This window comes from Culex quinquefasciatus, chromosome 2, assembly GCF_015732765.1.
Source record: "Culex quinquefasciatus strain JHB chromosome 2, VPISU_Cqui_1.0_pri_paternal, whole genome shotgun sequence".
Taxonomy (NCBI): domain Eukaryota; kingdom Metazoa; phylum Arthropoda; class Insecta; order Diptera; family Culicidae; genus Culex; species Culex quinquefasciatus.
Window position 1 is genome coordinate 115,929,807 of NC_051862.1, and position 24,882 is coordinate 115,954,688.

Genomic DNA, 24,882 nt, shown 5'->3' on the forward strand with positions numbered 1-24,882 from the left:
GAGCACCAGTAAGGAAGTTACGCTGGTGACGAAGATTTCTCTAGCCGCTAAGCAGTGTAGTAAGACAACTCTGTTTTCACTGCGAGTGACCAACGTTGCGGACGAGGTGGAATCATCGGCTATTGACCCGGACTTTTTTTGTTTTTGTTGTTATTGTCGCTGACAAAAACAATCCGGTCAAGCGGCATGACACGATCAGAACCTACGGAGCACCTTCTTCAACCCAACTTAGCTGAAACCGACCAAATTCAACTTGGAGCGTCAAACAAATCTCGAGTAAAGAGATGGTGAGATTAATTCAACAATTAACATGCTAATCGATTGTAAAATAATCATAATAAATGAAAATAAACAATAAATGCTCTAAAACAACTATTTTTATTTGAAACATAACCTAAAAATCCAAAATGACAGCACACGACAAAGGCGCGACATCCTAAATAACAAAACCGTGCGACGTCGGTCAAATGTCGTACGACAATGTCGTACAATTTCGATTATCGATCGCACGACAAATACGACATTTTGGTGCAAAAACGTATGACATTCGCGCGAAAGTTGTACGACATTGTCGTGCGACGTCGTACGATTGCACGGACGACAAACGACGGACGTCTGACGGACTTTTCAGTCAGGGATATGATTTTAAATGGTAAACTGCTTTACCGACACTTACCGACACCATTTGAAAAGGGAGGAGCCAAAAAATAAACTCTACAAATGTTCTGGGAACTATGGATTTAACGGGAATGGTAAGTATATGATTATTAATGGTTAGCGTTTTTTTTTGTAATGTCCGGGATTTGTTACCGCTTGATGATGATGTCTCCTGTTGATTCTTCCGTTGTGCTGCCGCCTTATCTAATTGAGCTATCTCAGTTACATTACGTTTGGCGGTTTAAAATGCATTTTATTATGAAATGTGGCCTCAAAATTTATCATAAATATATTGTAACATGTATGGTAGAACCATACAAATAAATTATAGACCAATCACATGGCGAACAGTTATCGTTCTGATAATGGTCAATCAATTGTTTAAATTATCACGAAAATAAATTTAGCTTTACATACAAACTATATGGCAAACAGGTATATCGTTCCATGAATTGTTGAACAATGGTTTGAATTGTTGAGACTTAGGGAAATTTTCGCTGAATTCAGGTATATCGTTCCATGAATTGTTGAACAATGGTTTGAATTGTTGAGACTTAGGAAAATTTTCGCTGAATTCAGGTATATCGTTCCATGAATTGTTGAACAATGGTTTGAATTGTTGGGACTTAGGAAAATTTTCGTCATAATTCAGGTATATCGTTCCATGAATTGTTAAAGTATTATTTGAATCATTCGGACTTAAGATTTTTTTTTTGCTGTAGTTCATTTGGCTCAATCATACAATACCTGTTTCAAATAATCCTAAGCGTTAGGCGAACAGTTATATCGTTCCATGAATTGTTGTACAATTGTTTGGATTATTGGGACTTAAGAGTTTTTCGCTGAACTTCAAGTTGGAAATACTACGTCGGCTATGGTACCCTTATGTTTTAACAATAGCTGTTCCGAAAAATCCTTACCATATGGCGAAAAGGTATATTTCTCCATGAATTGTTCAACAATTGTTTGAATCATTGGGACTTAAGAAAATTTTCGCTAAAATTCATTTTTGGCTCAATCATACAAATCATAACATATAATTATATCGTACCATTAATTGTTGTGCAATTGTTTCAATTATTAGGACTTAGGAAATTTAGGAAATTTTCCTCTTAGGTTTCTTTGACTAAATCATACCGAGTATCATAACTTTTATCATACCGGCTACAGTACAATTATGTTCTAACAATAGCTGTTTCGAACCATCCTAATCGTATGACGAATAGATACCGTTCATTAAATTGTAGGAAAAAAAATCAACCATTCGAATATGTCAAGATAAGTGCAACAATTCGGGAAATAGTACCATTTTAATTTTGTTATATGGTTGTGACATTATATCAACAATATCACAAATGGTAACCATACCAGAAATAATTTTCTTATGATTTCGACAGTTTCACCTTTGGTATTTGATTATGCGGGCTTAGGTTTAGGTTCGATAAAGGCTAATTTTTAGTTTTTTAAGACTAATGTCGGTTTTGTGTGTAGTGTGTGGTTGATGTTCAGCAAGCGTGTACCGGTGACAGAACTAATTTGTGACATTAAAATTTTTATCAAATTGGTGGTGTGGTTTGGCTTGAAAAAATAAATTGCTTTATCTTTCGGAAATATTAAAACTTGCAGTCGTCAACCATGGCCAGCGTGGAAAAAATTACTAAGACGGCCAACTTTTTAAAGGTTGCTCCTGGGAAAATCGGCTACAATTCGGAAAAAGTACATTCTTTAAAATATATTGCCAATTGGGGCTAAAAATAAACGGTTTGATAATTTGCAGATAATAACCCGGTACATTCCGAAGACAAACGAAAGCATTTCGGGATTTTCGTCCATCATCGTCTCGCTGGCCCGCGAGAGTAAAAACGACATTATTCGCGACAGCTTTAAAGACATCGAGACCGAACTTCAGGTCTGCAATGATATTTAATTCATAAATCATGAATCATGATACTAAATAACAGTCTCTCGTCGCAAATAAACAATCTAGAGTGTGCTGACAGCTGGTGCTTCCTGCTGGAACAACCTCCCCGTGGACATTAAGCACAAACCTACTTTCTCTCAATTTAAAAGTGCGCTAAAACGACACATTCAAGCTTAGTTAGATTTAGTTTTGAGATTTGTTAGTTTATTTTGGATCAAATGTAAATTTCCGGCTAGTTCCCTCCTTGACTTGATACATAGTTTAACTAACAAGTTATCGTACCCAATAAAACAACAGATTACAGATTACAAATCTATTACATTTATAAGTGCTGATAGACCGATAATAGAAATAGGCTGAAAAATGGTATGTTTCCCCTAATAAGTCTGTCTTAATCTTCCAGATCTGCCAGTGGATCGATTACTCGGTTCTGTTTGTTTCCCCGGCCGCAAAGGATAAACATGTTGCTAAAGCTCTCCTGGAGGTTGATATCTGATTTGTGTTTGATTGGAAAATGTTTCTATTGTGTTGTAACTTTCAGGAACTGGACAACTTTCTTCAAACTCGCTCCTATTTGCTCAACCATACACTAAGTCTGGCTGACGTTGTAGTGTTTTATGCCATCCAGGACACAATGGTAGGGAGGCAAGATTTTATTTAATCTAATCGTTTTACATTCACATTTACCATTCCAGGTTAATCTGCAGCATCTCGACAAGGAGCGCTTCCTGAATTTGTCCAGGTGGTTCAATCACCTGCAGCAGCAGAAAGCCATCCGTCAAGACGAGGTTTTAATCAACTTTTCCACCCTGCAATTGCTTGGGTGGGCCACAGGAACCCACGTTTAGGTGTGTTTTAATCAACTTGTGTATTATATTTAATTGAAAAGTCAAGAATCTGCTTTGAAAAAAGGGTTTATATCGTTTTTATCTGCTTCGAAACATTCTGACTGTATTTTAAGAGAATATTAATCAATGGAAACGAGTTGTCAGTGAAACGCACAGCGTATTGTATTTAAACTAGCGGAGTTTGTTCAAGATGGGAAATTTGAACTCGGTATTCATAAGACGGGAGCACATTTGATTTGAACCCCAGCGCTGGAGTTGCCCTTAGGGGGTATATTTGATGTATTTATTCTTTGGCGCCTTGTCTATCCAACTCGTTAAAAATCGCAGATTTCATTGTCATTTGAACAACGCTTCGTCCAACGATGTGCTTTTGAGATGTTTCGGACTGCAGCGGCAACGATTTAATCTGGAACGATGGTCTCATTGCTGCGGAATTCGTCATTTGAATAACCATTGAGGAGGACGAAGAAGATGACGTCGACGGTGGCGGCTTTGGCTGCGAAGAATTCTCACTGCTCAGACTGGTATCGGATAGATCCCGTTCGGGGGGAACGCTTATGGCTGTCGAAGTCGATGGCGACGATTCCTTTTCCGGCGTTGTCACGTCGGAATCCTTTGATTTGCTCTTTCTGCAGATTGTTTTCTTGTGCTTGGCTATGCCTTGATACTGATGATGCAGCATTTCGAACTCTTGTTCCGTTCTGTTGCGGTGCAGATAGATCCAAATTTTTCGCTTCGTGTCATACTTTACGCAAGGGTCTAATTCTGTGTGCATCCTGTCCAGAGCACCGCTGACGATCGTTTGAAGCACTTGGGGATTTTCTATTGCTGATTGGGAAATGTACTGTGATGACTTGAGTAGTTCACAGATGTCGGCGCGGGTTCCTTCCCCATTCGGGAGTCTGGCCGTTGCGTCACGCACCAGGGCCAAAATCGTTACAAAGTTTGGACGATCTGCGACGAGCATGTTGTGTCCGCGAGCTTTGGTTATGCCCGGAACTTGAGTGTAAATTCCTTTAACCGGACCTACAACGGACGTGTACGCAGGATGTTTGAATGTGAACGCCATGTGCGGATTTTCGTAGCGTATTTTTTCTTGACTACGGAACAGCGCAATCTCGTCCTGCGTGGCTTTCTTTACGAGCCAGTCTGTTGGGTTTTTCGGTAGAGGGGGTGAAGATTCTCTTTTGAATGTCACATTGTTGTCTTCGACAGAATGGTTTACACTTGGAAGGTTATATTTCAGCTTTGGGATCGCCTTTTCCGGTGGTGAAGATGATATCAGTTGGGTCTTTGCTCCCATGACATTCTTGCGTCCCAGCCAGTATTGGCAGAGATTCAGCAAGCGCACATCGGAATCTCTGGAAGCTCCAATCCATTGATAGATGTTGAGTTGTGATTTAAACTCTAGATAGGGAACGAAATCATCCGGTTGGTTGACAAACTCGCCGGATAAGAATAGTATCGCCGACTGCAGCATGTCGTCCCAATTGTCGTTTGCTTGGTGGAACCAGTTGTTGTGTCTTGCCGTTGGTTTGTTCAACCAAAGTTTCATCATCATTTTGAGTTCGTTCAGTGTCAATCGATGATCGGGTGTTGAACAAAACAAGTCCCGAAGGAGCGCCAGGAAGCTTGAATGCATTTCCTGCATCTCGCTAGCTTCATCGGTATTGGTACGAGCGAGGTTACTTTTACTGTCAATCGTTGGAATAAGCTGCTGCTTAGGTTTCAACTCTTGCGCGATGACGCTCCTAACAGCATGCTGTTGATCACTCAAAGCTTTACTGGTATCATATTCCATCTTGAACGTGGCTTTCGCAGAGCTTACAGCTGGCTTGTTATGCACTAATCGAGCAATAAGCAGTTGGTCAACGTCTGCCCTACTATTAGCCTCTTCTTCCGCGACTTGACTGCCAATCTGAACATGTTTTTGCTCCAATTCAATTCGAGGCTCGGAAGCGTCAAAACTATCCGACAATCGGTATCTTTTCACCATCACTTCGCTTTCTCGCGCAGCAATAGGTGAATTATCCGACGGTTTCCCCACCTCAGCTAGGCTGGAAGCTTGCGGAATGTTCACTTTACTGTTCTGGGATAACTGTTCCGACGAAGTTTGCGGTGCCAGCGTTTCCACGACCTTCGGAAAGGGCATGATGCGCCGGTAGCCTGACGATGCCTGAGTTCGAAAAACCACGTCTTCAAGCTTCAAGCTTGAGCAGTCAATTTCAGGATGGTCCTGAAATATCAAGATAATGTTTTAAACAGTGCTACCGATTTCAGCATCTTACAACAAACCGCTTCATTATATTTGGTGTATTTGTAGCGAGACAAAAGGTCACGGTAATGCTCCTCCGAAATGAATATTTTTCCGTTTGGTCCCAACGGGTAATCAGCCGAAGTTGAGTTTTTATCCTTATGACTGTGGGTATCGACGATTCGCATGTCCACTCCAGAATTTGATGTTGTGCCCTGTAAGGAATCTTATTAGGTATTATTTTCAATTGAACTAAAAAAAAATAATAATCAACCTGAACCGATCCAAAGTATCGGCGCTGCTTCCTAGGAAGATAATTCGCGATACCCTCGCCGTAACTCTCATCGTCCGAATCCAACTGGCCCAGCTGCTCAAAGGTGGCATTAATCTCCTGCAGATATCGCTTCTTGGCTCGCGAAATATTTGCCGAAGTGTACATTGCATTGTTAGCCGTCGCCTTTCTTCCGATTGAATTCTGAACCGGGATCGAGTAACTAGCTGACTGAAGCAAATGTTCTCGCGATTCGAGCAAATTACGTGCCGTCGAGCTGAGGCGTTCCCGCTCCTGGTAACGTTGCTCGCGCCGTTCGGCCTTTGTTTTGCTTCTTTGCAGGGTCGCTATGGCCGGTCGGAAGTGCTCCTCGGCCAGTTTTTTCCGCACCTTTTGAAGTGGGTTCTCTCCGAACCGCGCAAGTTTGCCCAAAAAAAGCGCCTCAATTGTGCCGTCCATACCTGCGCCGGGAACGAGGGAACCCAGCGAAGAGCGCACAGGCTCGGGTAGGTCGTTCCATGTGGCAGGCGAGAAAAATTCGTCAAAGGCATCCGAATTCTGGCACAGGTTCTTGCAAAACTCGTTCAAATTGCTCGGAGTTGATGCGTCGTCGCTCTCACTGGAGCTGCTGGACGCAAGCGACTGGTCGGAGGAACCGCCGGAAAAGTCGCTCGAAGTGTTTGATTGATGTCTGCTGATTGGTCTAAAAATGATATTTTTTAGCATCTGATACACCTACATTCGTCAAATAACTAAATTACTTCATTTTTCTCACACAAATGAGCAACTATTGAAGCTTTATTCCACGATACAAAGCTAAACAAATTTTTTGACAGACCCAAGATCTAAAAGGTATACATATACACTGAAGATAAAAATTACGACCAAAATGTGTCGATCCGACGCATTGAATGTGTACAACGCGTTGTTTTGAAATCGATGTGTGGCTTTTACACATCGCGATGGATTAAGCGATGGACTCATGGCTTTCTACCTAAAGGTAAGAACAAGATTGTCCGTCAGGCCTGAACGCAAACGCAAAATTTTGCGCCTGTCATCATAGCCTGCCAGTCATCGACCATTGAACAAAGCAACCCCTGCAGATTGTTCGACTGACAGTTGATGGAAAAATCGAACTGGCACAGCGTTCTGCGTTCACCACTGCGTCGAACGGACAATCTTGTTCTTACCTTAAGGTACTCGCGATTGAGTGTGTAGTAGTGCGGTTGTCAAAATCGTTATCTCTGACTCTCTCACTCCACTGACACTGACATTGTTTATGTTTTGGTTTTCCTGGCACGGTCCATTGTTCGTTTGTTATTGTTTTGGTTTTAGTGGCACGGAGCCAAGGCTGTATATCATAGGTACTCGCGATCTTGCTTTGCATTAGTGTGAGTGCATGGCTCCGTGCCACTAAAACCAAAACAATAACAAACGAACAATGGACCGTGCCAGGAAAACCAAAACATAAACAATGTCAGTGTCAGTGGAGTGAGAGAGTCAGAGATAACGATTTTGACAACCGCACTACTACACACTCAATCGCGAGTACCTTAGGTAGAAAGCCATGGCACGGAGCCATGCACTCACACTAATGCAAAGCAAGATCGCGAGTACCTATGATATACAGCCTTGCGATGGACTAGTCTCTCTGTCGAACTGTCAAGCTAAATTTGAGTATTCCCCTGTTAGCGTGTAGCCGATCTGATTTGACGTTTCTCGGGATTGTTTTGGTTGCTCGACTTTTGGATTTTCGTTTTCGGTACGTAAATAAGTTTCCTCCTTCCTCGGTACCTCCCTCCTGGTGATACTCCTTGTGCAGATCCTCCTCCATCTCCTGCGTAAATCCGTACCCAGAGCAGAGAACCTCCCGGTCCAGCTCATCCTCCCGCTTCAGATCGCTAAACTAAATGTTCTTCACTTTCATACCCAAATTTCTTCCGGAACAGATCCCGAACGCCCTGCATGTCCCGATCCGATCAAAGTACATATCCGCGTTCGGATGCGACGTCGACACAATCTGGGGAAAATAGATCAAGATCGGCCGCTGGTCCTCCTCCGTGATCATCACGTTGAACTCGTTGAAATCTCCGTGAATAACTCCGCAATTCCCCAAACGCACAATCAAGTTTATCAAATCATCGTACAACTGCCCACCTCGGCAAAGTTCGTCAACGGGTACCCATCAACCAGCTCCATAATTACGCAGTGTCGGTTAAAGTCCACCGGACGCGGCACCGGAAACCCGCGATCGTACAACGCCTTCATGTACGCATACTCCCGCGTCGCCGAAATCCGCGACAAATACAACCAACTCACCTTGTGCCGCTTCCCGTGATAGTCCCGCTTCTCCTTCACGTTCCGGAAGCAAACCCGTCCCAACCGGTGCAACTTCACGCACAACGGATCTCCCTCCTCATCCCCCACCGTGTAGATGTTACTCTCCTTGCCCACCCCAATCTGGTTCCCAAACCCAGCGACCGACCCGCGCAGAGTCAGCGACTTCAGCGCCAGGTAGTCGTAGCCCATGTTGGTCAACCGGTACCCGTCATCTACCAAAAAAAAAAAAAAAACAAATTAAACACAACTCCAACAACCTCCGGTCGTTCGCAACCTACTCTGTACAAGAAGTTTGGAGCAGAATTTATCCGTGCGTAAAACTGTTCGAGCCAAGGTTCGAGCACTGTGGATACTATGCTGGAGGAACTTTCTTGCCGGAAAAAGGTTTGGAACAGAATCCGAAGAAATTCGGCTTGAATATTTTGCCATTTGTTCGGGTGGTCGGTAAATAAAACCCCAACTTTTTGTTCAGCAGCTCTTCGAGCAGTTAATTGGTTTCCTTTCCTACGTTAGCGTTTCCTCTTCCTTTCCAACTCCTCCTCTTCCTCTTCCTAACTTTCCTTCTTTGCACTCTTCGGATCACCGAAGTACAGATTCGCCCCAAGTGACGGTGCGAAACGGCAGAGCAGCTCGCTGGACTTCTTCGAGGTTTCCTACGTAGCACAGTTTCAATAAATTTAATAATCAATTATCGCACTACTTTTTTTCCTCAACAAATCCGCAAAAATCTCCTCCGAAAACTCGTTCCACGTCCGTACTATGCTTGGTGAAAATGGTGAACAAACCGCGCGCGTGTTTACGCTGGTGGCCACACACACACACTTTTTCCGTCCTCTTTGCCCGCGTTGACAGCTGTGACGGTATCGGCTGATTACACCGCCGGCGTTGCACCGTCGGCCAGTGTGCCCATCCCAGCGGTGGCAACACCCCAGCCCGTAAGATCCGTCGGGCCTTCCGGCGCGTCGGACTTACCGACCCTGATCTCCAACACCGCTAAATTAATCACTGCTCTCCTGTTGACCTTCCCGTCTGCTGTCCTCACGTCCGCTTGCCGAACGCGTCCGTCCGACCCGCTGAACACCTCGACCACTCGACCTCGTACCCAGCTCTTCCGGTTCTTGCCGTCGACCACGAACACCAGGTCACCCGCTTCGAGGGGCTTGCGATCCTCGAACCACTTTGGACGCCGGTTCAGCGAGGGCAGGTACTCCTTCGACCACCGCTCCCACATCTTGCCCGCCAGCTGCTGGCTTCGCTTGTACACGTCTCGTAGTGCTGCAGCGGTGTCCACCGTCTCGTCCAGCTTGAGGTCCGCGCTCGTTACCGTCCCGCGCAGGAAATGGTTTGGCGTGATGGCTTCTTCTTCAGCGGACTCTTGAGGGACGTACGTCAAAGGCCGAGTGTTGATCATGTCTTCGGCCTCCGCCAAAGATGTGGAGAGAATTTCGTCGGTCAGCTTTCGTCCGTCGTCGAGTGCGCGCAACGCCTCCTTCACCGATCGCACCATCCGTTCCCAGGCCCCGCCCATGTGGGGCGTCCCAGGTGGGATAAAGGACCATGCAGTGGTCGCCGACGTCATCTGCTCCGCGCACTCCTTGTTGATCGCCTTCGTCATCGCCGCGTCCGCTCCCCGAAAGCACGTAGCATTGTCGGAGAACACTTTCTCGGGAACGCCTCGCTTGCACGCGAACCTCCGGAGGGCCATCAGGCACGATTGCGTGGTGAGGCTATGGACCACTTCGAGATGCACCGCCCTGACCGCTAGACACGTGAAGACGGCGATCCAGCGCTTCTCTCTGCGGCGACCCACCGTGACTTCGACCGGTCCCAGGTAATCGACGCCCACCGCGCTGAACGGTCGCATGGTTGCTGCAGTGCGTTCGACCGGAAGCGGCGCCATTGTTGGGACGAACGGCACGCAACGGTTCACCTTGCACCACACACACTCCTTGACCACCTCCAGGATCGCGGCCCGTGCGTTCGGAATCCAGAACTTCTGACGCAGCTCGTTGAACACGGTCTCCCGATTCGCGTGACCGTACTTCTCGTGGTAGTGCTGGATGATCTTCTTGGTGACGGCGTGTTTTCGACCCAGGATGATCGGGAATCGCTTGTCGAACGGGATCGATTCGTTCTTCTCCAGCCTTCCACGAACGCGCAGAACACCATCCTCGTCGAGCACCGGCAGCAGCTTGTAGAGCGGACTCGACCGCTCGATCTTCTCCGGCAACTCACCCTGTTTCAGCTGTAGGTTCTTTGTCAGCACGCTCATCTCATCAGGGAAGCTCTCGAACTGCGCTTGCTTCCACAGAATCCTCTCGGCCTTCTGCAGCTCGTCTTGTTGCAGCGGTTGAACATCCGTCTCGTGCTGCGCTTTGACCAGCTTGGCTAGGCGACTCGTGGCCTTTGCAGTCAGTACTGGACGGCCGTCCTTTTTGCGACGACAATTTTCGATGAAGCGTACCGCCGTTGCAGTCACCCTCACCAGCTTTGCCCACGTCGAGACCGCTTCTACGTTGACTGTCCTGTGGAACAGTACCACGCCTCGTGCGTCTTCGTTCGTCTCCTCGATCTGCTCAGGCGGTGAGTCGTGGTCATCCTGCTCGAACAGTATCGCCGGGCCGTTCCCCCATTCCGAATCGTTCTGCAGTGGCGGTCCAGGTCCCCACTTCGTGAGAACGTCTGCGATGTTCTTCTTGGAAGGCACCCATCTCCAATCGTCCAGTCTCGTCAGCTCCAGAATCTCCCCGACCCGAAAGGCGACGAACTGCTTGTACTTGTAGGGATCTGCGTGCAGCCAAGCAAGGACAGTCCTCGAGTCGGTCCAGAAAACGGTACGGTCGATTTGCAGCGTGTGAGTTCCGAGGATCTGCTGGCTCAAGCGCGCTCCCATGCACGCCGCCATCAACTCCAGACGTGGAATTGATTGTCGTTTCAGCGGTGCTACCTTCGATCTCGCCATGACGAGGCTGCAGTGAACTTGGCCGTTGATGACCGCGCGTAGATACGCCGCACAACCGTAGGCCAGCTCGCTCGCGTCGCTGAAGATGTGCAGCTCGAGACTCTCGATCGACGAGGACATCGCATCGCCGAAGTAGCTCCGGGGAAACCGCAGCGCTTCGACTTCCGGCAGCAGTGCCGTCCACCGCTTCCACAGAATCCAGGCTTCGTCGTCAATGTCTTGGTCCCATCTGCAGCCGGTTCGCCACAAATGTTGGATGATGATCTTCCCGTGGATTGTGAACGGCGACAGCAGGCCGAGCGGATCGAAAAATCCCATCACGCAGCTCAGTACGATCCGTTTGGTTGGCCTTTTCCCCTCTTTCAGGTACTTCATCAGTTCTTCGCGGTGCATCACGGCGAAGGCGAATTCGTCCAGCTCCGGGTCCCACCGCACGCCGAGTACGCGTTCGCTGGGTGTTTGCTTGTCCTGATTCAGCAGCACAGGACTCATCGGCTTCTCTTCGCCCAGAGCAGTCAGCACTTCCGGCGAGTTGGACACCCAGTTGCGGATCTCGAAACCACCTTGTTTGTGGACGTGGCTCACCTGCTTCGCTCGCTTGACAGCTTCCTCGACGGTGTCGACGCTGTCAAAATAGTCATCGACGTAGTGCCGATTGATGATCGCAGCCACGGCGTCCGGATACTGACCGGCATGCTCTTCCGCATTGCGGTTCTTGACGTACTGCGCCGACGCCGGCGAACTCTTCGACCCGAATGTAGCGACGTCCATCACGTACACTTTCGGCTCTTCGTTGATGTTGTCCCGGAAGAGGAAGCGTTGAGCTTGCTTGTCCCCGGAGATAATCTTCAGCTGGTGGTACATCTCGCGGATGTCCCCGCCGAAGGCAACTCGTCGTTCGCGGAACCCACAGATCACTGACACCAGTGGCACGAGCAGATCTGGTCCCTTCACCAGCATCGAGTTGAGAGAGACTCCACCAATCGTCGCCGCCGCATCCCAAACCAGCCGAACTTTCCCCGGCTTCTTCGGGTTCACCACCACGTTGAGCGGCAAGTAGAACGCTTTGTTGTTATCGGTTTCGTTCAGTTCCTCCGCGGTGGCTTCGTGCGCGTATCCCTTGGCCTGGTAGTCCAGAATCTGCTTCTTGACGTTGTTGTACAATTCCGGCGAACGCTCAAGTTTCTTCTCCAGCTGCTTCATCCGCTTCACAGCCATCGGGTAGCTGTTCGGGAACTTGACGTCGTCGGTCTTCCACAGCAGTCCGGTCTCGAAGCGGTCACCCACGCGACGCGTAGTTTCCTCCATGATCTTCCTCGCCCGCTGATCCTCGACCGACTCCCGCTGCACAGTCACCACCGCTTCTTCCAGCGAATAGTGGCTTTTGAGAAGATCGTGCAGCTCCTCGTTCGTCACTTCTTGGTGGCATCCGAGGAAACAGCTCGCGCCCGCCGACTCTGCATCCCGCGGTCCGTAGACCGTCCAGCCGAGCTTGCACCGGACTGCCACCGGATCGACAATCGTGCCGACCTTCGTTTCCAGCGGTGCGAACGAATGAATGTTATTCAACCCGATCAGCATTCCTGGCCGACCGTCGTACGAATCCATCGGAATCCCGCGCAAGTGATCGTAGTGTGACGAAACTTCAGCAGCATTTAGTGTTTGGCGTGGCAACATCAGCTTGTCCACCGTACGCACAGATTGCAGCAGCAGCTTCTCGCCATTCGTCCTGTTGATCGCCGACGCCCAAATATTTGTCCGCCTCGAATGTTGTTCCACTCGTGTGACGTTGGCCGTCCACTTGATGGTGAGCTTCTCCTTCGTCCCCAACAGCCCCAAACGGTCGGCTAGACCACTTTCGATCAGGGTGAGGGACGAACCCTCGTCGAGGAAAGCGAGCACGATCATTGATCTCTCACCGCAGTAGACTTTTACCGGGAGCATCCGGAACAGCACGGGACTCGTGGACGTAATGTGTGCGTTCATGCCGACTGCCCTGGTCTCCGGATGAAGCAAAGCATTGTGCGGCTCGCGACACTCTCCGACGTTGCAGCGAAGTTTGAGCTTGCATTGGCCGCCGTGGTCATTCAGGCAGCGTTGGCAAAGCTTCCACTTCGTCGCCATCTTCGCTCGATCTTCGTAGGGCAGCTTCTTGAAGTCCTCGCAGTTCCACAGCCGATGGTCCGTGCACTGGCACGCCTTGCACGGCCTTTGCTGTTTCTGCTCTCGCCGCTCTGTAGATTCCTCTGCAACGCTATGGTTGAACAGTGCGGCTTTCTCTTTGTTTCGGCTTCGGCCGCTCGATCCCGACGCTGCTCTGACGTCCGGTTTGTAGTCTAGGTTGACCGTCGCCTCGCACGCGTCCTCGACGATCTTCGAGAGAAAGTTGGTGAGCGTACGCAGATTCACCTCGCGCTTCTTGCGCTTGTAGTGCACCCAACTCCTCTTCTCCCCGTCCGGGAGCTTGTCGACGAGTTCCTGGATCAAGATCGGATTGACCAGATGCGCCGTTAGTTCTGCGGCTTCGATGTGTTCGCACAATTGTTCCACTGCATTGCCGAACGGGATGAACGATCCCAACTTGTCCGCTCTCGGCGGCTCCAGCTTGCGCACTCGTTGCAGGTGGCTTTGCAGCAGCACTTCTGGGCGGCCGTAGATCTGGCGAAGCTTGGCGATCACACGCGGAACCGACTTGGGCAGAATGAGCTGGCCACGCACCTCCTCGAGCGCTCTGCCTTTCAGGCAGTCCTGTAGTCGCACGAGATTTTCCACGTCCGTGTACCCGCAGGCTTCGTTTGACGCTTGGTAGGCCGCGAAGAACAATGGCCACTCTTCTGGCTTGCCGTGGAAGTCTGGCAGCTTCCTTGTCAGCCCTTGTCGTGCAGCTCGCTGGGCCTTCGTTGGACCCGATCCGTGCAGCCCCAGCCCGTCTGGCTTGGACACATCAACTTTGGTCGACTTTGCCGTTTTTCCGCTCTTTCCGTCACCGTTGGCGTCGGTCGAGACGCTGGACGCCGACGAACTATCCGACGAGGACTCCGGTTTCTTAGACGACTTCGTCGAACCCGGATTGCTTCCAGGAGTTCCCGGATTGGTCCCAGGATTATCCGGAATGTCTCCAGGTTTCGCCGGATTGACCTCAGGATCTTCGCGGCCGTCGTGTTTAGCGACGTTTCCTTCAGTCAGCGGTTTGACTTCGGGGTTTCTTAGCGGAGTACTACTGTTTTTCAGCAGCTTGTCGATGGAGGCGCTTTTGTCCCGGAACGTTGTTTCCAGCTGTTGGATCCGCTTCAGGTGCTCCTCCTTCTTCACCATCTCCGCCGCTAGATCGGCCTCGCGCCGCTTGAAGTCCTCTCGCGAAGTTCCTCAGCCCTTTTGGCTTCCTTCTCGCGGAGCTCTTCGTCGATCTTCATCTGACGCTCCTGAAGATAAGCAGCCAGTTCAAACTCCTTCTCCTTCAGGACTCGCGTCATCTCCTGTTCCGCTTCCGCACGCTTCCGAGTTTCTTCCAAAGCATCCAGCTTCTCTTGCAACTCGGGGGCACTGGGAGCGGTACCTCAACAGACTTCTTAGTCTTTTTCTTCTTCTGGCAGTCCTTGTCCGGACAGTACCATTTCTCTTCCCGACTTCTTATCAGCCGGATTGAAGTTGACGCACCGAGCATGGAACCACAGCTTGCAGCAATCGCAGCCCACCATCACCTCATCCTCGGTCGACACCTCTTTGCAGGTTGAGCAGGGAGTCTTTGTGAATTCCGGATTTTCGTCAGCCATCGTGGGAGAGGAATACCGAACCCGCAATTAATTTTGTAGTTTTCTCGGGTGGTCGGTAAATAAAACCCCAACTTTTTGTTCAGCAGCTCTTCGAGCAGTTAATTGGTTTCCTTTCCTACGTTAGCGTTTCCTCTTCCTTTCCAACTCCTCCTCTTCCTCTTCCTAACTTTCCTTCTTTGCACTCTTCGGATCACCGAAGTACAGATTCGCCCCAAGTGACGGTGCGAAACGGCAGAGCAGCTCGCTGGACTTCTTCGAGGTTTCCTACGTAGCACAGTTTCAATAAATTTAATAATCAATTATCGCACTACTTTTTTTCCTCAACAAATCCGCAAAAATCTCCTCCGAAAACTCGTTCCACGTCCGTACTATGCTTGGTGAAAATGGTGAACAAACCGCGCGCGTGTTTACGCTGGTGGCCACACACACACACTTTTTCCGTCCTCTTTGCCCGCGTTGACAGCTGTGACGGTATCGGCTGATTACACCGCCGGCGTTGCACCGTCGGCCAGTGTGCCCATCCCAGCGGTGGCAACACCATTATTGATGCGAATAATAAACATACGACCTACCATACGACGAAAAAAAAGTTTATTTCGAGTATGAAAGTGATAAAATCACAATGAAGCATTCATTCGTGGTCAGAATCCTGTTTGTCCGTAACTTGGGATGCCAGCTGCTGGCTCAACTCGTTCTCTTCTGGCTGAACTGCTGTTTCCATCGCGGCCGTAATCTCCGTGCTTGCCTTTGTCTCTGCCGCCAGCAACTCGATCTTCTTAAACGCCCCTTGCAGCAAATTCAAAGCTGCAGACAAATCGATTTTGATGTCGGCGACCTGCTTAGTCCAGCGCGCATTCTTCGTGTTGGCGAGAAAAGGTCCTCGCCGCCTGGTCTGGTGATTTCCAGAACATGGGATCGACTTTGCGACGGTTCCCCTTCTACTTGAACTTCCTCTCCTTGATCATCCTTCCTTCCGTTTCCGTCTTCGACGGAGTCGTCCTCAGTCGATTCGGCATCGACGCGTTCGTCTGCAAACGGATCATAATCAATGTCAACCAGATCCCGGAGGTATTCCGTCTCTTCATAATCATCGTACTCCATCTCCGACTGTTCCTCTGCACGAAAATTGTGGTATTATTATCAAATTTAGGCTAGATTTATCAAAAACTAAAAAACGTACTCTTTCTAGGAAAAACGGTTCCAAATGTTTCAAAAATCCCCTTTGTTTTGATGCGGTTGTTTTTTTTCGTGACAGATGACAACATAAAAATACTACACTCTAAACGGGATCCCATTAAATTCTTTCGCGAGTGTTGAGTGGTGACCTTGGGAGATGCGCTCGTAATAAGGCTTTCTAGGCCCAGTGAAAAAAATATAATTTAACTCAAAAATGACGAACTCCTCGTCACAGTGTCCTGATGCAAACAATGATCGAGCTGTATAGCTGTCACAGCCCTGCGAAGTATGTTGGCTGACATATCGGGCAGTCAGTAAAAAAAACCAGCTAGAAGTCGCCTGACAAAAAAAATTGCTAGAAAGAGATAGGAAACCTGATGCAAACAAACGTCCAGCTGTCATGTAAACATACTTTGAATGTGTTGGTAAATTTCTGACTAGAAAGCCTTATTTGATTTTTGTCTGCATTCACAATATTTCGATTTATTTCCGAAATCACAATATTTTGTTTCACTGATTTTCTAAAACGGCTTCTGTTTACTATCCTCCATTTGATTTCGATTTTACTTATTTGATTCTCTTATTTCTCAACGCTTTTCCACTCTATTTTACCAATTGATGCGGCTGTAACAAACTATCTGCTTTCCCTTAATTTGGTAGCGATGTAAATTTTGTTCATCATGTGCCTTTTCTTTATTTATCTATTTGAATAATTTCTAATATTTTTCTTTTACTATTGATTCTTTACATAGTATATTTCCTTCACTGTCCATTGTTTTGAAATTTCACCTTTTTCTTAAGCAAGTGAGGTTCGAGCCCTTACTCAATTTATGGAATGACACAAATATTACTATTGTACTTTTGAAAAACTTTTATAAAATGCCTAGGACCAAAAATTGTAACAAAACACCGCGACAAAAGAAATAGCAATATATAAACACGACTCAACACTAGGAAAGATTTCAGAGAAACAATACACAGTAAAATAACAACTAGGTATATAACCCTATTTTGGACCTAGTACCTATTTTGGACCTATTTTTATTAATCGAGGTAGTTCAGGCTTTAAAAGTACGAATTCACTGAATCCAACCAACAGAAAGTGTAAGCAGGATCGTTTTGTAGCTTACCTCTTTCAAAAATGTTAACATTTTTTATTATTTCCCCTTTTCAGCCACTTTTTCCAATGCCATTCGTATTTCCTACCATTTTCCTAGCACATAGATTAGGTCCAAAAATTCCAGCCTCGTTGCTTATCAGATTTGGCTCGCGACACCTTGATGATTTTTTTCTGTTTTGCACTGACACCAAGCAATTTCGTCCGGTTTCCGAGCAATGTAACTGTTGTTTATTTAATTCTTTTATGTTTTTCATCACTAAACCATTGAAATAACTATTCTATTATCGAAAGAAACACAATTCAAAATATTTTTTTCAAATCAGCCGCGTAGGATCCTTGGTTGGATCAGTTTTTGGACCTACTTTGCCTTCGGTTCAAGGCTATCACCAACACATGTATAACAAGGTGTTGCCAGTTTAGTTTATCAATTTATTTCGATATTTCATTGAAATTAATTGATAATTTTTAATTTAATATTTTGAATTGAATTTCTTTACTGTAATTATTTGAAAGAAATCTAAGTTTTAAAAAGCAAATGATTACCAGAAACAACGAAAATATGTTTTTTAAACGATAAAAATTCAAATTGATGATAGAGATTTAGATGATTGTTAGGACCGATTGCAAAGTATCCCAAAATTTATGTTTGTCTTTACATCATTATCACCAATTTAGCTGCATATATTTTTAATTTTTGCTGAAAAAAATGCAAACTGGCTACCCTGTTTGAATTGAAGGGGAAACGATTGAAAACCCTAAAGGGTCTACACTCAAAATCAGAATAACCCTTAAAAGGGTACTTTCTATCCTTTTTTCAACTTTACCCATCGTAACCCTTTTGAAAGGGTACGAGGGCGAAACCCTTCAAAAGGGTACTGACACACTACCCTTTAAAAGGATACTGGTATTTTAGCAGCGAGCTCACTAGTGACATCTATGAGTCATATGTATTCGTTTGAGACAGTGGCGCCATCTGTTGAATTTTCTTATAAGACCGGTAATTTTACTTAGAAAAAAGTTTGTAATTAAATTTTATTAAGTAATGTTAATGAAAACATGCTAATTCTACACGATGTTGATTAGACTATCACGTCACGTTTGATGATCAGCGGCAGCAACGGGATTCGGTCATGTCCGTTAGTTTCATGGTTTTCAAATCGTTTAAATCCTGATTCTGTTCCGAGCGTCACTTGGGACAGGTTTGCTTGCCAAATCAGGTTCGCCTGCACGCAAAACGGACATTAGGTATAAATTCCTAATTTTTAGTATTTTTTGAACTTATGTTCTAGCTTGTCAAATTATACCTAAAAATTAGTATTTTTTTCTTCCTAAAATTTAGTATTTTTTTAGAACACTGAAGTACTTCTTTAAAATTCTTAAATTTTAGTAATTTTTTAGTTCAAGAATTGTGTTTCGCGTTTGGAAATGTCAATGTCAAAATAATTTCGCGGTTGTGAGTTCGTGTTCCGTGGTGCTGCTGTTAATTTCGGAATTGTGGCAAGTGGCAAGGTAAGTTTTGTACCGGGAACCGGCCGGGAGTTGATTTTGCGTGCCAAGGTAAACGGAACCCGGAGATTCTATATTTTAGTAAGTGTGGCTCGTGTGCTTGAGGAAGAGGAGGAGGAGGACGGAACTTTCAACTCCCGGCAAACTCCCGGCGCGATTAAAAAGGCCGCCTCTTCCCTCTCGTGCTCTGGAGGACGGATGTTTGCAGAAGTGCTCGAAAGGGGATGTAAGTATAAACGGAACCAACCGGAGGGGTTGTGCGACCCTGCGGGAAAGATGCTGGAGGCGAATGAAAAATTGTATCCAGTTGGAGTTTTTGTAATTTGGTTGGGCGTTGCGGGTGTTCGCCTGTGCGTGTGTGTGTGTGCGTGCTCGTGTATGAGAGACTGAGAGTGGGAGATTGAGGGTAGAGGGAGAGAAAGAGAGAGTGAAGAGAGAAAGTGGGATAGAGAGGGGGAGAGAGGGAGAAAGAAAGTGGGAAAGGGAGAGACAGGGAGAGAGGGAGAGAGAAAGTGGGAAAGGTAGAGAGAAGGTGTAAGAGAGAGAGAAAGAGAGAAAGAGAGAGAGAGAGAGAGAGAGAGAAAGAGAGAGAGAAGAGAGAGAAAGTGGGAGAGGAAGAGAGAGAAAGTGGGAGATGAAGAGGAAGAAAGCAGGAGAGAGAGAGGGAGAGAGAAAAGAGAGAGAGGGGGGAGAAGAGAGAGAGAGAGAGAGCGATAGGGGGAGAGAAGAGAGAGAGAGATAGGGGGAGAGAAGAGAGAGATAGAGAGAGAGAGTTCAAATATTAAAATATTAAAAAATTAAAATATTAAAATATTAAAATATTAAAATATTACAATTTAAAAATAATAAAATATTAAATAATGAAATACAAAAATATAAAAATATTAAAATACCAAAATATTAATATATTAAAATTTTAAAATATTAAAATATTAAAACATTAAAATATTAAAATATTAAAATATTAAAATATTAAAAGTATAAAATATTAATATATTAAAATATTAAAATATTAAAATATTAAAATATTAAAATATTAAAATATTAAAATATTAAAATATAAAAATATAAAAATATAAAAATATAAAAATATAAAAATATTAAAATATTAAAATATTAAAATATTCAAATATTAAAATATTAAAATATTAAAATATTAAAATATTCAAATATTCAAATATTCAAATATTAAAATATTAAAATATTAAAATATTAAAATATTCATATATTCAAATATTAAAATATTAAAATATTAAAATATTCAAATATTAAAATATTTAAATATTTAAATATTCAAATATTCAAATATTCAAATATTCAAATATTCAAATATTCAAATATTAAAATATTATAATATTAAAATATTAAAAAATTAAAATATTAAAATATTAACATATTAACATGTTAAAATATTCAAATATTCAAATATTATAATATTAAAATATTAAAATATTCAAATATTATAATATTAAAATATTAAAATATTCAAATATTAAAATATTAAAATATTAAAATATTAAAATATTAAAATATTAAAATATTAAAATATTAAAATATTAAAATATTAAAATATTAAAATATTAAAATATTAAAATATTAAAATATTAAAATATTAAAATATTAAAATATTAAAATATTAAAATATTAAAATATTAAATTTTTTAAATATTAAAATATTAAAATATTAATATTAAAATATTAAAATATTAAAATTTTTAAATATTTAACTATTGAAATATTAAAATACTGAAATATTTAACTATTAAAAAATTAAAGCATAAAAAACCAAAATATTTATAAAAAAGATAAATTTAATATTAAAAATATAGATGCATTGAAAAAATAAAATATAATTTAAATTTTAATTTTCATTTTTAGGTGAGAACATTTATGAAATAGTTGTGTTTGATATAAATAAAAATATTAATATCATATAAACCATTGTTTTCTTCTGCCTGCATATCTCTTGGATAATACCTAATTTGATCTTTGATTATTCTTAAGTAAAAGTAATTTTCGATCCCTCACGTTTATAGAAAATACCTCAAATTTAGGTATTTATGCCTAGAAATAAGGAATAAATGGTCCGCCATCTTTGATTATACCTGATTATCAGTAATTTTGGATCCCTCACTTTTCCAGAAAATACCTCAAATTTAGATTTTTATACCTAAAAATTTGGAATAATCATGGTCCGCCATCTTTGATTATACCTGAATATCAGTAATTTTGGATCCCTCACTTTTCCAGAAAATATTGAGATATTTATGTATTTATACCTAGAAATAAGAAATAATCATGGTCCGCCATCTTGGATTACACCTGAATGTCAGTAATTTTGGATCCCTCACTTTTCCAGAAAATACCTCAAATTTAGATTTTTATACCTAAAAATTTGGAATAATCATGGTCCGTCATCTTTTATTATACCTGAATATCAGTAATTTTGGATCCCTCACTTTTCCAGAAAATATTGAGATATTTATGTATTTATACCTAGCAATAAGGACTAACCATGGTCCGCCATCTTGGATTATTCCTAAATATTAGTAATTTTGGATCCCTCACTTTTTCTGAAAATACCTCAAATTTAGGTATTTATTCCTAAAAATTAGGAATAATAATGGTCCGCCATCTGGATTATACCTGAATATCAGTAATTTTGGATCCCTCACTTTTCCAGAAAATACCTCAAATTTAGGTATTTATACCTAGAAATAAGGAATAATCATGGTCCGCCATCTTGGATTATACCTAAATATCAGTAATTTTGGATCCCTCACTTTTCCAGAAAATACCTCAAATTTAGGTATTTATACCTAGAAATTAGGAATAATAATGGGCCGCCATCTTGGATTATACCTGAATATCAGTAATTTTGGATCTCTCACTTTTCCAGAAAATACCTCAAATTTAGGTATTTATACCTAGAAATAAGGAATAATAATGGTCCGCTATCTTGGATTATATCTAAATATCAGTAATTTTGGATCCCTCACTTTTCCAGAAAATAACTCAAATTTAGGTATTATCCGCGCACCACCAAACCGAAGTGCGCATCTCTTCTGTTGCGCAAAAAAACTGTTGCGCCATACAAAAATTGAGTGGTTTGTCGTAAGCGTGTACATCAGCCCGTGGCGCAACAGGCTTTGACAGGTTGCGCTCGTATTTTGATTTTTGTCTGCCTTCACAATACACAGAAAAAAAAAATCATGATAATATTACATCTGGGAAGGGGTACATCTTTTATGTCAGAAAAAAAGGTGTAATTTTACCTCTGGAAATGTGTAATTTTACCACTTTTCTGGTGTAATGTCACTTTTTCAGTCTAAATTGAGGTAAAATTACATCATAAAAGAGGTAGTATTCAACCTTCCAAAATTACAGCTTCCAAATTTACATTATTTTTTTCTGTGTATATATACCTAGTAATAAGGAATAATCATGGTCCGCCATCTTGGATTATTCCTAAATATTAGTAATTTTGGATCCCTCACTTTTTCTGAAAATACCTCAAATTTAGGTATTTATTCCTAAAAATTAGGAATAATAATGGTCCGCCATCTTGGATTATACCTGAATATCAGTAATTTTGGATCCCTCACTTTTCCAGAAAATACCTCAAATTTAGGTATTTATACCTAGAAATAAGGAATAACCATGGTCCGCCATCTTGGATTATACCTAAATATCAGTAATTTTGGTCCCCTCACTTTTCCAGAAAATACCTAAAATTAAGGTATTTTGGTTCTACAATTATACCTAAAATATAGGAATTCTCGTACTGAAACGCTATTAGTAATTTTATTACTAATAGCCGATTAGTAATAAAATAACTTATTGCAGTCAGGTTCGATTATACCTAAAAATTAGGAATTTATACCTAATGTCCGTTTTGCGTGTGTGCGAGCGCTTTTTCTGCTGTAAAGAAAATTAAAGTCAACCTTAATTTTGTTGAAATCATTCAGTATTGCGCGTATTGAGAAAAAATCAGTTTTGGTGATTTTCTTGTAGGGGTCTCAAAGATACGAGCGCAAGCGTTTTCCAAATTCATCGCAGCAACCGTGTTGTCAATTTACAAAGGTTAAGAAAATTATGTTCAGGAATTCCGCCGGATGCAACGGATCCGTGGCCTTTGCGACAGGCATGGCGATCCTCGGTCTCCGTATCGGGTCGGATGGACGCACTGTGGGTGGTGATGGCTTTGTCGGGCCAAATTGTTCCTCGTTGGTGAATCGGCGGCACCTGCATCCGCTATTCGAGCACACAACCAGACCACGCGATGCTAGGGCTGCCGATTCAACTCCGAATATATCTGCCCGAAGAAGCCAGGAACGCAGTGCGTTCATCTAGCCAAGGGCGAAGCTAAAAAACCACCAAGCCCGCCGCGAAGGTCATAGAACCGCTGCATCCAGCCCAAAAGACCTGCCAACCGCAGGCGTTCTTTTATAATGTAACACAGTAAGGGGGTGGGGTTCGGGTTGGTTTGGTTAGGGGGTCGAAGACTTATTACACTCGAGAAACCGGATGTGGCCACCGGGGAACATGAAAACTTGTCCAGAAGACGAAATTGCACTAGAGACACTCTACATTCAAGAAGTTCTGTACTTTGCATGACCAGTTTATACTGTACGGTTCTGGAGATCTTGAATCCCGTTTTTAAATTCCATTCTTACTTTTTTTTATTCCAAGATTCTTTTAAATTATCATTCTTGGTAAAAGAAATGGAATTGTATTCGAATGAATAAACTTGATGAAAATTCATCAAATTTGGATCATCCGGTGGCCCCTACTCTGGTTCGTGCGGTGTGTTTTTTCATTAGATTCGGTTTCTTAGTGAAAAATCAAGCTTTTGGAAAAAAAAAAACTAAACTGTTCGTGTCCATTTTCCCCATGGATGCCACATTTGAAGATTTTCGAGCACAGACTCCATGCTCAAACGTATTGTTTTGCCATGTTATTCGATGTTTTTTAATTAAATGAATTACTCACAAAAAAGATAACAATGTTTTTCTTCTTTTGCCAAAAACAGGTTTGTAAAATATTATTTTGCCGTCAAGTTAAACTCATTTGCGTTTTTGTGATGTGCCCGAAAATCTTCAAAATCTGGCATGCCTGATTTTCCCCGTCGTCTTGCGCCTTTTAGTGCCAACATAATCAGGCGGCTTAACTTCAGGGCATGTCCCGATAAGCGTATGCCTGGGCAACAGGTTTGCCAAGGAGGGGGGAAACTGCCCAACGAAGCCAATAACGCCCGCAGTGCCTCCATTCGACGGTACGATACAGCTTATCGGGAAGGTCGCAGATTCCGGCACCGGTACGGATGCAACCGAGCCGGCCGAGAAGATCGCAGAACCGCATATTCCGTCATCAAACATCAGTCAGCTAAAACCAATAAGCAATCGACAGCCAGCACCAAAAGTCCTAGGATTTTTTTTTTCAGATTGTCAATCAACATGTTTTTATGTATTTTAGTCTAAGCCTACTCTCTTGACGTCTCCATAGGTTTTTCCATTGCGACGGTATCTTTCTGCGGCGATTAATTGAAGCGCAGGATTCTAATTTTTCTTGAAATTATTAATATTTCTGAACTTACATAAAACCAATGCCGTTTGGAAAGATCTGTTTATTGGTTACAGCAAAGTAGATGTTGGAGTTCTGCGGCGCCGAGAATATCCTAATAATGGACGGAATGCTTGAAGACCACTTGTAGAAGTTGCTCCCAGGCTGGTTCGTCACGCTTGGCGAGTTGGTCCGGACCCTCGCTACACTGAAATATGCCAATTCCGGAAGTTCCATCCGCTGTATCTCTCTCCGCTTCAAGGCCCGTTCTTACACTGAAAATTGCGAATTGCGAATACTTCAGAAATATGGTCTTACAGCAAAGAATATGTTGTTTTTAGGGGCAGGGGGGGCAGAATGGGCCACCCTTGGTTTTGGGCTTTAGAATGGATTTAGACCAATTGTAAGGCAAGGGTCTTATAAAGGACGTCAAATAACTTCACCATACCGAAAACGACGTTTGAAATCATTGTATTTATCATTGTATCAATG

General features: G+C 43.5%; 3 protein-coding genes and 1 long non-coding RNA gene across 4 annotated transcripts; 1 reads left to right on the plus strand and 3 right to left on the minus strand.

The window, feature by feature from the left end:
* The first annotated feature begins 2,185 nt into the window (after positions 1–2,185).
* On the plus strand, positions 2,186–3,492 carry LOC6051787 (eukaryotic translation elongation factor 1 epsilon-1). Its single transcript, XM_001868124.2, has 5 exons — positions 2,186–2,373; positions 2,435–2,566; positions 2,982–3,062; positions 3,120–3,215; positions 3,274–3,492. The coding sequence occupies exons 1-5, from the start codon at positions 2,293–2,295 to the stop codon at positions 3,424–3,426; spliced, it is 543 nt and encodes a 180-aa protein (XP_001868159.2). The 5' UTR covers positions 2,186–2,292; the 3' UTR covers positions 3,427–3,492.
* A 71-nt stretch (positions 3,493–3,563) lies between these two features.
* LOC6051788 (nuclear factor related to kappa-B-binding protein) lies at positions 3,564–6,822 on the minus strand. Its single transcript, XM_038254785.1, has 4 exons — positions 6,713–6,822; positions 5,955–6,654; positions 5,722–5,895; positions 3,564–5,662 (listed from the first exon to the last, which is right to left on the minus strand). The coding sequence occupies exons 1-4, from the start codon at positions 6,715–6,717 to the stop codon at positions 3,710–3,712; spliced, it is 2,832 nt and encodes a 943-aa protein (XP_038110713.1). The 5' UTR covers positions 6,718–6,822; the 3' UTR covers positions 3,564–3,709.
* Positions 6,823–7,593: 771 nt separating this feature from the next.
* On the minus strand, positions 7,594–14,568 carry LOC6049375. Its single transcript, XM_038250738.1, is given in 5 exon segments — positions 7,594–7,858; positions 7,860–7,927; positions 7,930–8,102; positions 8,105–8,503; positions 9,264–14,568. Coding segments are annotated over 5 exon segments (6,210 nt in total).
* Positions 14,569–15,600: 1,032 nt separating this feature from the next.
* On the minus strand, positions 15,601–16,279 carry LOC119767154. The gene is made up of 2 exons (XR_005277362.1): positions 16,207–16,279; positions 15,601–16,141 (listed from the first exon to the last, which is right to left on the minus strand). It is a non-coding gene; the product is annotated as an uncharacterized LOC119767154 (long non-coding RNA).
* Between the last annotated feature and the right edge of the window lie 8,603 nt (positions 16,280–24,882).